The sequence below is a fragment of the Dipodomys merriami genome, unplaced genomic scaffold (genome assembly GCF_024711535.1).
Source record: "Dipodomys merriami isolate MVZ:Mamm:240054 unplaced genomic scaffold, mDipMer1.0.p SCAF_12, whole genome shotgun sequence".
NCBI classification, from domain to species: domain Eukaryota; kingdom Metazoa; phylum Chordata; class Mammalia; order Rodentia; family Heteromyidae; genus Dipodomys; species Dipodomys merriami.
Window position 1 is genome coordinate 28,704,208 of NW_027202493.1, and position 14,057 is coordinate 28,718,264.

Consider the following 14,057-nt stretch of genomic DNA (forward strand, 5'->3'; position numbering starts at 1 on the left):
AAAAAAAGTTTTTTTAAGACATTTCTATTCATGTTAAGTACCCTTGGCAAATTCATTCTCTATCACTTTTTCTTCTCTCCTTCTTCAGATACTTTTATTAGGTTTCACTATTCTCTGTTCATACATGCATATAAAATAATTTGACCAGATTCATCCTCTTCACCCTCTCCATTTGCCCTCTCCTCATCTTCTGGGACTCACAACCCCAGAAAGTCTCTGTTTCTGCCATTCTTTGTTGTAGTGTATATTATTTGTACAAAGGGGTTTTGCCATGTGCATATGTGATATTTAAAATCAGCCTGATTCACCCTATTGCTTTCTTCTTTTCCTTCTTCCCTACCCTCTTATGCTTCAACAACTGTCAGTGATTTATCTTACTGAAACTTTGCTAGAGGTCTCAGAAGTACATATAATAGGAAATAGAAGCCAATGATGAGAAAAATAATGTAATAAAATCCAAGCGATAGCATAGAAGACTGAATTAATATTTCCAAAGAGACCATAGAAGGCCTAATGTAGAATTGCCTTATCCTATAACTTTTCATTTTGTAAGTGTTCAGAGTACAAGGGGACTCATATGGAATACTGTCTACTTGTTGGTAGCAAAACAAAAAAAAAGAAGAAGAAAATAAAAGAAAAAAGAAAAGAAATTATTTTGAACTGATCTTACTACCAGATATTATACTTAGCGGCCATAAAAAGGAAGTGAAGGTAGAAAGTAAAACAAAAAGAAAACATTGTATCCAAGTAGACATTTTGAAGGAGATTTAAAAAAAGTATTGGCCTACTATTACAAAGAGTGAGCTAGGAAAACATGAACAGGTGAATAGAAAGTAGATGATTGACTGGAACATAGGTAGGTAGGTAGGTAGATAGGTAGATAGACAGACAAATAGACAGAAGGATGGATAATAGGAACATAGATAATGATACTCAGATGATAATTATATTTGTGCATTTGTGTGTGTGTGTGTGTGTGTGTGTGTGTGTGTGTGTGTGTGTGTGTGTATATGTGTGTATAAAAATAAACATGAAACCTCTGTCTGGGTCTGAGAACAGCCTCTTATTTATTCACAGTACATGTGTTTCCCTACCCTTCCAGAATTCTCTGGGAAAAGTCAAGTCTAGAGTTAGATGTAACTGAAACAGTTAATGTGGAAAGGACAGGATCTCTGAACTTAGGAAACTCAGAGCTTGCACTGGAATTTGCCGGGTGTGAAGCAGAGGAAGAGAGACATTTCCTTATCTTTTACTCTGGAATGTAAACAAATCTCTTCTAAGTGAAAGGGAAATCTGTTTATGTTGGAATGTGACCAATTGACTTTGGAAAAGACCAGAAAACAGCCTTTACACTTCCTTATTCATTAAGTATATTGTCTCTGAGGGAGAAGAGACATTCTCTATCTTTGTAGTATGTCAATTTCCATTGTTCTGAAGATCCTGACAAAACAGGAACATATTGGGAAGAGTATCTTGTAAAAATCAATCTTCCACAACCTCTCAAATCGTTTTCCTAGCTTACTGGAATTCAGTAATTCTCACCTTCTTTAAACCATGTACTTTGCTGCAGTGTTTGTTTTCCTTCTTGTTTTAACTATCCAACCCTCCATCTACTGCCTACATTTCCCTTCCCACAACCTAATACAGGGTCTTATTGTTATCATTACTTACTTAAACATTCTCATTTTCATTTCTCTGTTCTCCAACATGAAAGCACCTCAGTCAATGTTCTGTCTGCTGCACTCACGCTTTGCATGTTCTCCTGCAAACAAAGATGGCTACTCCAGAAACAGAATACTTGAACCAGATGTAGTTGCTTTAACAAAACCCCACAATGTTTGTAAAGTGTTCACATTTAAATTAGACTTATGGAAAATACTAAAGAAATAATGAGATTTAAGTCACAGTATCACTAGATGCACGCTCTCTAGGAGTCAAGAAGCTTGCTTTGAACACTATTAAGCCAGCTGGATAGGGAGCCTGGTAATCTATTTCCAACTACAGTGATTTGACAGCAGATGCTACCAGGATATTGTTGCATTTCCCATACTTGAAACAATACCACCACAACTTAGAATAATCCATATTTCATGTTTTTAATATAGAACAGAAGAATAACAACTACTTTTCTTTTTAATCTTCTTAAATAGGACTATCTGTTGTATTTTGGATTTATGACTAAAAATATGTTTGAGAAGATCCTAACAATTAGGAGTGCCAGCTGATGTGGTGTTCCTTACTCTTAGATATTTCAGTGAATCTTTATTAACCAGAAAATACACTTTCCTATGTAACCAAAGCACAATTATCCAAATTAGAATGTTAATTCTGAAATTGTTATCTAACCTGCATGCACTAACATTTTTATCATTGTCTCCCCAGTTAATATTCTTTATAGCAAAATTAATTTCTGGATCATCCTTGCTGTCAGTTATATGATTTTTGGTCTGCTATCATCTGAAACTTGTAAAAAATTTAATTTTGTTGTAAAGGTGATGTACAAAGCAGTTACAGTTATATAAGTAATGTAATGAGTACATTTCTTGTCCAATAGTATGACCCCTTCTCCTATTTTCTCCCACTTCCCCTCCTCCCCATTTCCCTTTCTCCCAAGTTGGGCAGTTCATTTCCAACATATTGTTTTTCGAGTATCTCTGTTGCCTTGGTTCTCCCTTTGTCCTTTTTCTCACCATTTTGTTATTCCCCTTCCCTTCCTCAAATTAGATAAATACATTTACAAGACAAGGGAACCAAAATCAAAAGCAACGACAACAGGGAATAAAGCAAAGGAAAAAAATTAAAAATAAACAAACTTCACACAATTAAAAAAATGAATGAACGAACAAAACAAACCCTCTGGTTTCCATTTCTTGGAGTTTATGTGGATTAGCATCATTTTATCTGTTCATAGGTACATAACTGTTGAGCTATTGTGATCCTCTAGGACCATCCTAGACCTAGAGTAATTATTAATAATGAGGGAAACCATGGAGCCTATGTTACTTAAGCCTATGGCTTACTTCCCTTAATACGATTTTTTTCCCAAGTCTTTCCATTTCCTTATGAATGAGGCGATATTTTTTTGTGATAGAAGCATAGAATTCCATTGTGCACAAATGCCATATTTTCTTGATCCATTCATCTACTGAGAGACATCTGGCTTAGTTCCATATGTTAGAAATGAACTTTACAACCAGAGGAGAGGAGACTCGGGGAGGAGGAAAAGAAGGAGAAAATGAGGGAGGGGTAACACTGTTCAAAAAGAAATGTACTTGTTACCTTACTTATATAACTGTAATCCCTCTGTATATCACCTTGACAATAAAATGGAATGAAATAGTGGAGATGCGGAATTGTATGTCATCTGTATTTCACAGTAGTAAAATAACAGTGATAGATAGACAGTAGTTCTAGTTAGGTTCTTTATGGTTTACCTACAACTATGGATGTTTATTCAGAATCAGGACTTATTGGAGATTGAACAAGGTGGGGGCAATGTGAAGGTGGACCTGAGATGGGACAGGGATAATCATAAAGAGTATAGCAAAGGCAAAAGGATAAAGGAAGGACAGACAGACAATATGACTATATATAATATCTAACTTCATGACGTTCTGATTTATCTTCTTTGCCACGAATTTTACAACTTCTTTGCAAAGTTATCCAACCTTACCTTGGGATAAAAATCAATGTTAATATCTTTTGAACAAACGTATTTGTTCATACTTTGCCAATGCAAAATAAAAAGGACTAAACAACAACAGAAATAAGGTAAATCCGAATTGTCAAAAACATGAAATATATGTATGAGATGCTATTAACTGAAACAATAATCTTAATAAAAATATTTACAGACATTTAAAAATAAAAATAAAGAACTCCATTCCTTTTAGCTGGGTTATACTATTTACTAGTATTGCATTTTAAATCCAGAAATAAGGAATGTATAAATTCAGAGGTAAGGTTAGACTATTTGCATATAATTTACCCTTGATTTTGCCCCACTATGTATGTATGTAGAAAAAAAAATCCCTAGAGTACAAGCAGAATCCAGTATTTCAGCTTATAAACTTAGGTTGGCAAATTTAAATGTGGTTGTTGCTCTGTCTACCTGACAGTATATAGTTTTAAAGTTGCTTTGCTCAGTAGTCTTATTTTCTTAAAACTAGTATTCACTGCATTAAAAATAAACTCTTTCTTATTCCATGTAAGACATGGGCCATATAGATATATTAAATGAAAACCATTGTGATTTTTAAAACCATTATATAACTCCTTTTTCTGCTGCTAATGGAATAGCACTGTACCCCATACTTGGTGAATTTAAGGCTTATGAAAAAAAAATTGAATCTCTTCAAATGAATGGAAAACATTCCTAAGTCTGAGAACACAGTCCATTCTAAATAGTTATCTTCTTAAATACTCAGCATCATTACTTTAAAAATTATTAAAATGTGGGAAAGGCAAATAATTACTTTTTATATGAAAAGGAAATGAACTACAAAATAGCCTTTTACTAAATGACCTATGTAAATTTTAGAGGACTTTTGGATTAAACTATCAGTGGAAAAGTAATAGTACAAAATTCCACTAAGGAAATAAGTTATGAGATGATAAAAGCAATTATAGAATATATCTTATTTCTGATTAAAACCGAACTATTATGAAATTAGATAATCACCTTTTGGCAATTATGATAATAACTGTTTCCAAATGAATTATCAGCAGATGGTTAAACTAGTGGAGCAAAGGTGTGATCCAACAGTGTCCAGCAATCATTGTGATTTTTAAGAAGAATACAACCAACACATAAATTAGACATGCCATATTTTGAGTGCAAATGGGTTTCATAAATGCATAGATGTATGGAGTGAGTATGTAGATATGGATGTCTATGAGTATGGATGTTGCATTTGTTCACCCTTTATCCTTGGTCCTTCTGTTTCTGTGATTCTCCTTCCTTCTCCAAATTAGAAAAACATATATACAGGGACACTAGGGAATAGACCACAGGGGAAAAAAATAAAGAAAAAAGAAATAACTGCAAACAGTACACTAAAACAGAAACAACAACAACAAAAAACCTCTTCTTTCAATATCTTGGAGTTCATTACAATTCATATGTATGTAGCTATTGAACTATTGTGATCCTCTACTAGGACTATTCTAGATTTAAACTAATTATTACAAATGAGGGAAACCATGGAGCCATGGAAGTCTAGATTACCTCACTTAGTTTGATTTTTTCCCGAGTCTTTCCATTTCCTGACAAATTGGACACTGCCATTCTTCTTGATGGAAGCTTAGAACTCTATTGTGTATATATACCACATTTTCTTGATTGATTCATCCTATGGAGGGGCATCTGGGTTGATTTCATATCTTAATGGTGGTAAATAATGTTACAATGAATATAGTTGTGCTGGTAGCTTTAGTGTGACCTTGTTTATGGTCATTTGGGTAAGCCAGGAATGGAATTACACCATAGAGAAGCTCTATGTTTAGTCTTTTGAGGAACCTACATACTGCTCTCCACAGTGGTTGAACATATTTACATTCCCACTAGCAATATAGTAGCATTCCCTTTTGGCCACATACTTGCTAGAATCTATTATTATTAGTTTTCTTATAATGCCTATTTTAACTGGGGTGAGGTAGAATCTCAATGTAGTTTTGATTTGCATTTCTTTTATGGCCATAGATGTTGAACATTTTTCCATGTGTCTATTGTCCACTATCTTAAGTATATATTTCAGTGGAAGTAATTAGCAGTGTGTAACAGTTCTGCAGCTTCAGAACTCTTTTCATCTTGCAAGCCTAGAACTCTGTACCCATTAAGTAATGACTTTCTATTATTTTTTCTACCATTCTCCTGGAAATCAACTTTCTATCTTCTGTCAGCATGGGTTTTGACTTAAGTATTTCTTTTAAGTAGAAATATGCAACATTTATCTTTTAATGATGGATCTATTTCATTTAGCATACTGTCTTTAATTTTCATCCATATTATAGCATACTTCCAAATTCTTTTTTTTCTTTTTGGCATGACTAATTTTTTTATAGTGGGTGTTACCCACATTCTGCTTTTCCACTCATCCATTGATGGCCACCTGGGATAGGTTCATGGTTTAGCTCTTTCTAATTATGACATTAAGAATGGGCCTATGCAAACATCTCTTCCATATACTGCTTTCAAGTTCTTTGATTCTGTAATATAACTGGGTCATTTGGCAATTTCATTCTTCAGTTTGGGGAGAACTCCCTTAGTGTTTTCCATAGCAACTGGTTCATGCTACATTTGTACTAAAAGTTCATGAGAATATCAATGACTTCACATCCTGACTTATGTGCACCGCAATTTTGATTTGCATTTTTGATAGTGATGTTGACTATCTTCATGTACTTACTGGCTATTTTCATAACTTCTTTGAATAAATGTCTGTTCAAGTTTTGTGTGCATTTTCAGTCTGATTAGGTTATGTGGTTCTCAGGATTCTCTATATTCTGGATATTATTATAAAAGCTTGGATTTGTAAGGGTTTGCTTTGGTCCTAGGCATTGTGTTCTCATTCTATTCTTAAACTAGAACTATTTTTATTGTTAAAAATAGATGTTTAAAGTATGTAATTTTCAAATTTGGCTTCATGAATGTGGAGTCTTTATTCATCAAGAAACTTTTCAACATTTATAATTACCTTAAATATGTGTGGGTAAGTACGTACACTGTCTTACATTTTGAAATTACATTTTGAAAATCGTAAACAATCTTCTTAAAGTTCACTGTAGGCCCTGAAGTTAATATGGCCTTTTATATAACAACAACAACAAAAACCCAACAAGATAATAAATTGATTACTGTTCCTCAGCCATTTTCTTTTTTTTTTTTTTAATTTGCTGACTCTGGGACTTAAACTTTTAGTGCTTTATGTTCATAATTGACTTTAATCTCCTCAAGGCTGGAGCTCTACTACTTACACTATACCACCACTTTTGGCTTTTTGCTGGTTAATTGGAGATAAAAGTTTCACAGACTTTTGCATCTAGTTTGGCTGTGAACCTTGATCCTCAGAACTCAGCTTCCTGCTAGGATGTGATCCAACAGTGTCCAGCACTCATTGTGATTTTTAAGAAGAATACAACTAACAGATAAATTAGACATACTATATACTTTCAGTAAAAATGGGTTTCATAAAAGTTCATCCCTCTATTATATTCCTTACCTAGGTCCCTCTCTTTTTCTAATAATTGGTAGTGTAATTCTAGTAGATGTAATGTACTACAAGTCTTCATATTTTTCTCTTTAGTTATTTCTTTTTCATTATTATTATCTCTCTAATTTAAATCTTTGTTGGATTCTAATTTTTTCATTCACCTTTCAATCCTGTAGGGGGTAATCAGCCAATTAGGAGCCAGGAGATACTTCTAAGAATTTTGTGTTGATAAATGCTACTGGACACATTAAAGTTCTCCTTTCCTTTCTGCATTTAGCAGGAGACAGGTCCTGTGTTTCTTTGTGTTAATGAGTACTACTTGAGTAGTAAAGAAATGTGTTACTTTGAATGTGTGACCAATCACCCTAAAACCTGGTGACTCAAAAGAACAATAATTTACTATTTCTCATGAATGATCGACTGAGTAGTTCTTTTCACATACATGGTGCTTTCACATGACCACATTCAGTTAATAACTACTGAGCTAGAAGGCCGAGGGAGTTTGGTACTGGCTACGGACTGAGATATTTCATTCTTCATGTGGTATGCAATTTCACATGGTTCTTCTAGCAGCATGTCCTGGACATATATGTAGGAAAATGTAAGAGAACAAAAGTGGTTAATTTTGGCCTGACATAGTGCTCATTCTACTGAATTCTTTTGTGCAAAGGAAGACACAGGGGGTAGGAAAACGTGACTCAAAGTTAGGAGAATTGGCTCCTCCTCCTCCTCCTTTCCCCCCATCCCACTCCACCTCCTCCTTGGTGAGATTAGGGTTTTGAACTCAGAGGCTCAAACTTACTAGGCAAGCACTGTGCTTTGAGTCATGCCCCAAGGATTATTGCTTCAGATATTTATTTTTCAGATAAATTCCCACACTTGTGCCTGGGCTGGCCTCAGACCATGATCTTCCTATTTCTGTTGCCCTACTACCTGGAACCACAGATGTGTTTCACCATAAATGTCTCTTTGTTGTTTTTGTTGTTGGTGGTGATTTTATCAGATAGGGTCCACTAACTTTTGTCTGCACTGGCCTCAAATTGTGACCCTTGCTGGGTGCTGGTACCTCCCTCATGTAATCCTAGCTACTTAGGAGGCTGAGATCTGATTAGAAAAGTCTGTGAGTTTCTTGTCTCCAATAACCAATAGAAAACAGAAGTGGCACTGTGGCTCACAGTAGTATAGCACTCTTCTTGAACAAAATTGCTCAGGGACAGCACTCAGGCCACAAGTTCAACCTCTACGATCAACAAAAAATAAGAAGAAAGAAAAAGAAAAGAAAAAATTATGATCCTCACTAAAAGCTAAGATTACAGTTATGCACCCCCATAACTGCCTTTTCCTCCATTTCTTGATGGTCTTACTGATTATTTCACTGAAGTTCTCTTGCTCCATCTGAATAGGAATTATGGGTAGGTAAGAATATACTTTCCACAGGACTTGCCATAGTATGATCTAGTCAATGAGGCTGGAGCAAAGGCCTGGATACAAAGATGTTTTGGAGACAGAACTTCAGGACTTAAGGAAAATTGGGTAATGAGAAATGAAGATGAGAAACCAGAAATGTGGCTTAAATAGAATGTATTCGCTGAGACAATAAATTAATTGACATGTGCGTATTGCATCTTCATATAAATCTCAAGTGAAATATTGACTTCTCATTTTCATAGTCCCTATTATATAGATTATTTAAACATTAAAGATTTAACATATTCACTTACAATAGGTCAGAAGAGGAAAATACTTCATGATCTTCGTTGTGATGGCAGCATTTGGTTATTTATAGTGTCAAGGTTTTTCAAGATTCTTATAAGTTAGTAGGAATGCTTAACATATTTATGATTTATTCTCTGTATGGAGAAATATCATAATCTTTTTATCAAATTTGTAGTAAATTACTTGGGTACTGAGACTGTCTAAGGTGTTGGGCCCTGGGATATGTCTGCGACAGTTTTAGTCTTACCATTAATTTTGTGAAGTGCTTAGTTTCTTTCCTTCCTTCCTTCCTTCCTTCCTTCCTTCCTTCCTTCCTTCTCTCTCTCTCTCTCTCTCTCTCTCTCTCTCTCTCTCTCTCTCTCTCTCTCTCTCTCTCTCTCTCTCTCTCTCTCTCTCTCTCTCTCTCTCTCTCTCTCTCTCTCTCTCTCTCTCTCTCTCTCTCTCTCTCTCTCTCTCTCTCTCTCTCTCTCTCTCTCTCTCTGCTTTTCTTGGTCTTGAATGTTGGGCCTGGGCGCTGTCCCTGTGCTATTCAGCTGAAGGCTACTGCTCTACCACTTGAGCCACAGTGCAACTTCCGCTTTTCTGGTGGTTAATTGGAGATAAGAGTCTCCTGGACTTCCCTGCCTGGGATGGCTTTGAACCACAATCCTCAGCTCTAAGCCTCCTGAGTAGCTAAGATTATAGGCACGAGCCACCAGTGCCCAGCTGTTCTTAGTTTCTTAAAGGCTTAATTTCTGCATTTATAAAATAGAAATAATATTATTTCTTTTTTGTTAGGAGAATCACATGTGGTAGTTCAAAGCCCTTAAAATACTTCCTGATACTAAGTAAACTGAATTCAGTTTATGTTACTATTATTATTTATACTAAGATCCTGATGGATTCCATTGGGGGGGAAAAAGCTCTAAGTTTTATTTGTGAATAGATTTTCAGAAATGGTGGTAAGTTGCTTGATATAATTCTAAACTTGAGCTTATAAATTAATCTCCTATATTTATCATCTATTTTTATTAACCCAGTGTCTGAGTGTTAATGTTTTGCAGGAATTGCAATCCACTTTTGACCATTTCCAGGATGGTGGTGTGTTTCTCATGTCGAAAACTCTTAACTTCCATGGACTATTTCTTTTCCCCTCTAACAAGAGATAAGAATGACTTTCTACCCCTATTTATCTGAAATGCATTTGTAATGCCCCTTTTAAGTGGGTAACTCTTCCATTGTGTGGGAAATGACTGTGGAAATGTTTCTGTGACATTTTAATAATTTTATCTGATTTGTCCATGCAGTGTGCTGACTATATTCTTATTTATCATAGAGTGACTTTCTTCATTATGTAGCAGTGTCCTTAGCAGCCATGCCAAGTTCATTTCATTTTGTTTTTCCACTTGCTCATGGCATAGATTCAAACCACTTTAAGGGGTGCACTGCACACACAAAAAAAGAAGCTTAAGGCTCTTTGAGGACTGATTAACTAAAATAACTTCTCCTACTTCTTTCAAAGTAGGTCAAAAATTTGTAGAATTATATAATTTTATCTTTTTTTTTGATTGAGTAGACCAGAGAGATCTCTTTTTTAGAGACCTTTCATTTTATAAATTGGGAAAGTGAGTCTTCCTTTGTGAGTGGTAGACTCAGAGTCACAACTCCAGTCTCTCAAAGGAATGTCAGTGATGTTCAGTGCTCTTTCTGTAGTAACCATCCCCTCTGGAAGCGACTCAGTGATTTTCCAGGTGATTTTTGCATATTTTTGTGATGGTGGTGATAGTGATGGTGGCAGTGGTGGTGGTGGTGGTGGTGGTGGTGGTGGTGGTGGTGTGTGTGTTTAGGATCCTGTTTGATTACCAAAAAAAAGGGGTGGTAAAGTGTAAATTAAAAGATTTCTATTTTCTTCTTGACTTTATAGATAGATATATGATAGATAAATGATAGACATAGATAGATAGATAGATAGATAGATAGATAGATAGATAGATAGATAGATAGATAGATAGCTATAGATACCAGGTCATTGCTGCTATATTGAGACAATGTTTGTGCTGGTGTGTGTGTGTGTGTGTGTGTGTGTGTGTGTGTGTGTGTGTGTGTGTGTGTGTGTGTGTGAAGTGTACTTAATGTAGCTAGAAGCAAGATTGTATGTGGCGCATCTGAAAGTTGCCCTGATGGGGGCTTTCTGGGAACTACAGTGTGGCCAAGAGAAAGAACAGGTCTCAACCAGAGGAAGCAGGTGGAAAGTGGGAGGGGTCTGCGCGCTCGAGAGTTTCAGGCGCCTCCACTGGGAGGGGCGGGGCTGTCACTGGCTCCGAGTCCTAGGAGTCCAGAGCAGCCCTGAGAACTTGGCCCTGCGCAGCGCCTGTTCCCCCGCACTCCTCTGGGAACCTCAGGAGAAGGAAGATCTTTGGTCATGGGTGAGTGCAGGGGCGGGAGCGGGACCAGCTCCCCTCCCCGTCCCCCCATGCTGAGGTGTGGTAGAAACGCTCGAAATCCTCAGGTGCATCCCCCACCCCGTCCTGCCTTTCCCCCTCCAGGAGCAGCTGAGAGTCTGTCTGGTCTCTGACTTTTCCTGCATCCAGAAAGCAAGGGCAGGGACCAGGCAATCTCCCGTGGGCCAAGGAGGGCGCCTGAGGGGGTCCCGAATCCCGTGCGGGCGCCGGCGGTCCAGGAGTCTAAAGACAAGAACGGGAGGGCGAGTTCCGGGGAGATGGGAGATCGCGTCCCCACGCGTTCAGTGCGGGGTTCTGGCAAGTGGAGAAAGGGGGACAAGCAATCGCAACTTTGGTTTAAAAAAAAAAAAAAAAACAACCCACAAACTTCCAGTTCGCACAGGTTTGGGGTAGAGGAAGGCGCCGGGGCGGAGCGAACTTGGGGGACAATTCCTAGAGCTGGTGTACCCCGAGTGTCTATTGGCACAGGGGGTTTTGAAGCTTGAAGCTGAAGGCTGATTCTTCCTAGATTTGAACTGGATAAACACGCACACACACACGCACACACTCACACACGCGCACACACACACGCGCGCGCACACATACACGCACACGCGCGCGCGCACACATGCACACACGCGCGCACACACACGCACACACACGCATACACACACACACGGTGTGAAGGGACCTTGGTAGGGCTGCGCGCAGGGGTACTGAGGTCCGGATTTCTGCAGCGTCCGCGGTCGTTTAGCAGCGTCGCCTGGAAACGTCCCAGGAAAGTGTGTGTGTGTGTGTGTGTGTGTGTGTGTGTGTGTGTGTGTGTGTGTGTGTGTGTGTGAGATCACGGTAGGTGTGGAAAATTAGGTGTGGACGGTGGAAATCCAAAGCCGGCAGGAAAGACTGGCGATCTGGTGTGAAAAGTTGGCACAGCGCTGCGGGAAGCGATGTACCGCGCTTGGGATTCCTTTTATTTTGTGTTTTGGGTTTGGTGTTTGTCCAGCGAACGAGTAAAGTAACAGCGCGGTAACGCTGCGTTTCCATGGAGACTGATTAGTGACCCGCCCGCCGCGGGGGGTTTACTATTCACCGGCCAGACGACTCGCCCCTTCCGGTCCAAGGCCCCGCGCGCCCCTCCCCCGCCGTCCCTTGTCCTTTGTTGTCAGGGATTTCATCCAGAGTAAAGAGGCCTTGGGGACGGACGTGCCCGGTTGAAATTCCAACATTCCCACAGACTCCAAGGGTTAGGGAGATGCCTGGACTACTAATCGGTGGGGTTTAGACACAGTGCCAATTTAGAAGAAAGGAAAATAAGAAAAAGACAGAAAGAGAGAGAAGGCTGGGGACTTTTTTTTTTTTGCCTATGAATGTTAACTGTGATCAAGACATTTATATTTTCTTTTTCCTTGGCCCTGGGAGAGTCTTAGGAAAGATTCCCCCCCCCCCCCCCCCGCACACACACACCTTTTTAGGGGCCTTTGAATAAAACTGCATTGAAAATGATCTCCAGAATGGATTGTCTTGGAATGTTTTCTGACAGGAGAGTGATATTATCGGGCTAGAAAAGCAAAAGCAAACAGTTTTCAAAAGTTTAAAGAATAAACTTCAACTTCTCATTTCCCGCCCCTTTTTCTCTTTCTTTATTGTTTTATATATGGTTATATCAACACTTGCTAGAATGACACCTGAAGAATGAATGACAGTTTTCAGAATGAGAAAGCCAAAATAATTACTATATAATACGACTTTATCCTTATCCAAGCATTGAAATGCTATTTGGATCTAACGTAATGAAGTGCTTCAAACACCAATTGTCCTTAAAAACTTAAACTTGAGTGGACTAGCTACAATTTTGAGGTTCATTGGTCCTCTCATTTGCATTTCTAAACTGTAACGAAGAGTTAGTTGTTCCTGAATTTTACCTCAGTGTTCTTGAATGAGTTACCCATTCTAAATTATAGACAGGGTGTGGAGTTAACAACTGAGTTGGTAAAATAATCTGGAGTTAAAATAATCTTCTTTCTATAATCTAAGAGAATCTGAAACTTGTCCATTCTTTCTTCTGCCACGAATGGATTATATTTTTTTTTCCTACTGTACTTAAAGTCTCCAACAACTCAATTACCTAGTGGGAAGCAGTTACCTAGTAGGAGACAGTGAATAGAGGAATAAATAAAAAACAAAAACAAAAACAAAAGAAACACAGGCTATAACTGTAACCACTCTGTACATCACCTTTACGATAAAATTTTAAAAAGAAAACAGGACTGGGAATGTGGTTTAGTGGTAGAATGCTTGCCCTGCATGCATGAAGCCCTGGGTTCGATTTGTCAGTACCACATAAACAGAAAAAGCTGGAAGTGGTACTGTGGCTCAAGTGGTAGGGTGCTAGCCTTGAGCAAAAGAAGCTCAGGGACAGTGCCAGGCCCTGACTTCAAGCCCCAGGACTGGCAAAACAAACAAACCAAAAAAACCCCAGAGGCCAGAAAGTTTGTGTGTGTGTGTGTGTGTGTGTGTGTGTGTGTGTGTGTGTTTGTTTTGTTTTTAAAGGAAAAATACTAACAGTAAAGAGTGACAGGAAGCAGGGCAGAAATAGTCAGAGAATCAGTTCAGAACAGAAGTAGAGATACTATATAGATGGTAAGTGAGTGGAGGATGAAGGAAAGCAGGGGAAAATATTTCCAGAAGATAGAAAATATTGGTCATTAAA

General features: G+C 38.0%; 1 protein-coding gene across 1 annotated transcript in view; it reads left to right on the forward strand.

Annotated features, from left to right (window-relative positions):
* The first annotated feature begins 11,235 nt into the window (after nucleotides 1-11,235).
* The window catches only part of Gpm6a (glycoprotein M6A), a 243,866-nt gene continuing 241,044 nt past the window's right edge, over nucleotides 11,236-14,057 (forward strand). The window contains exon 1 of the mRNA XM_070016456.1: nucleotides 11,236-11,332. Coding sequence (XP_069872557.1) covers nucleotides 11,329-11,332 — 4 coding nt within the window. The 5' untranslated portion in view covers nucleotides 11,236-11,328. The remainder of the gene's footprint in view (nucleotides 11,333-14,057) is intronic.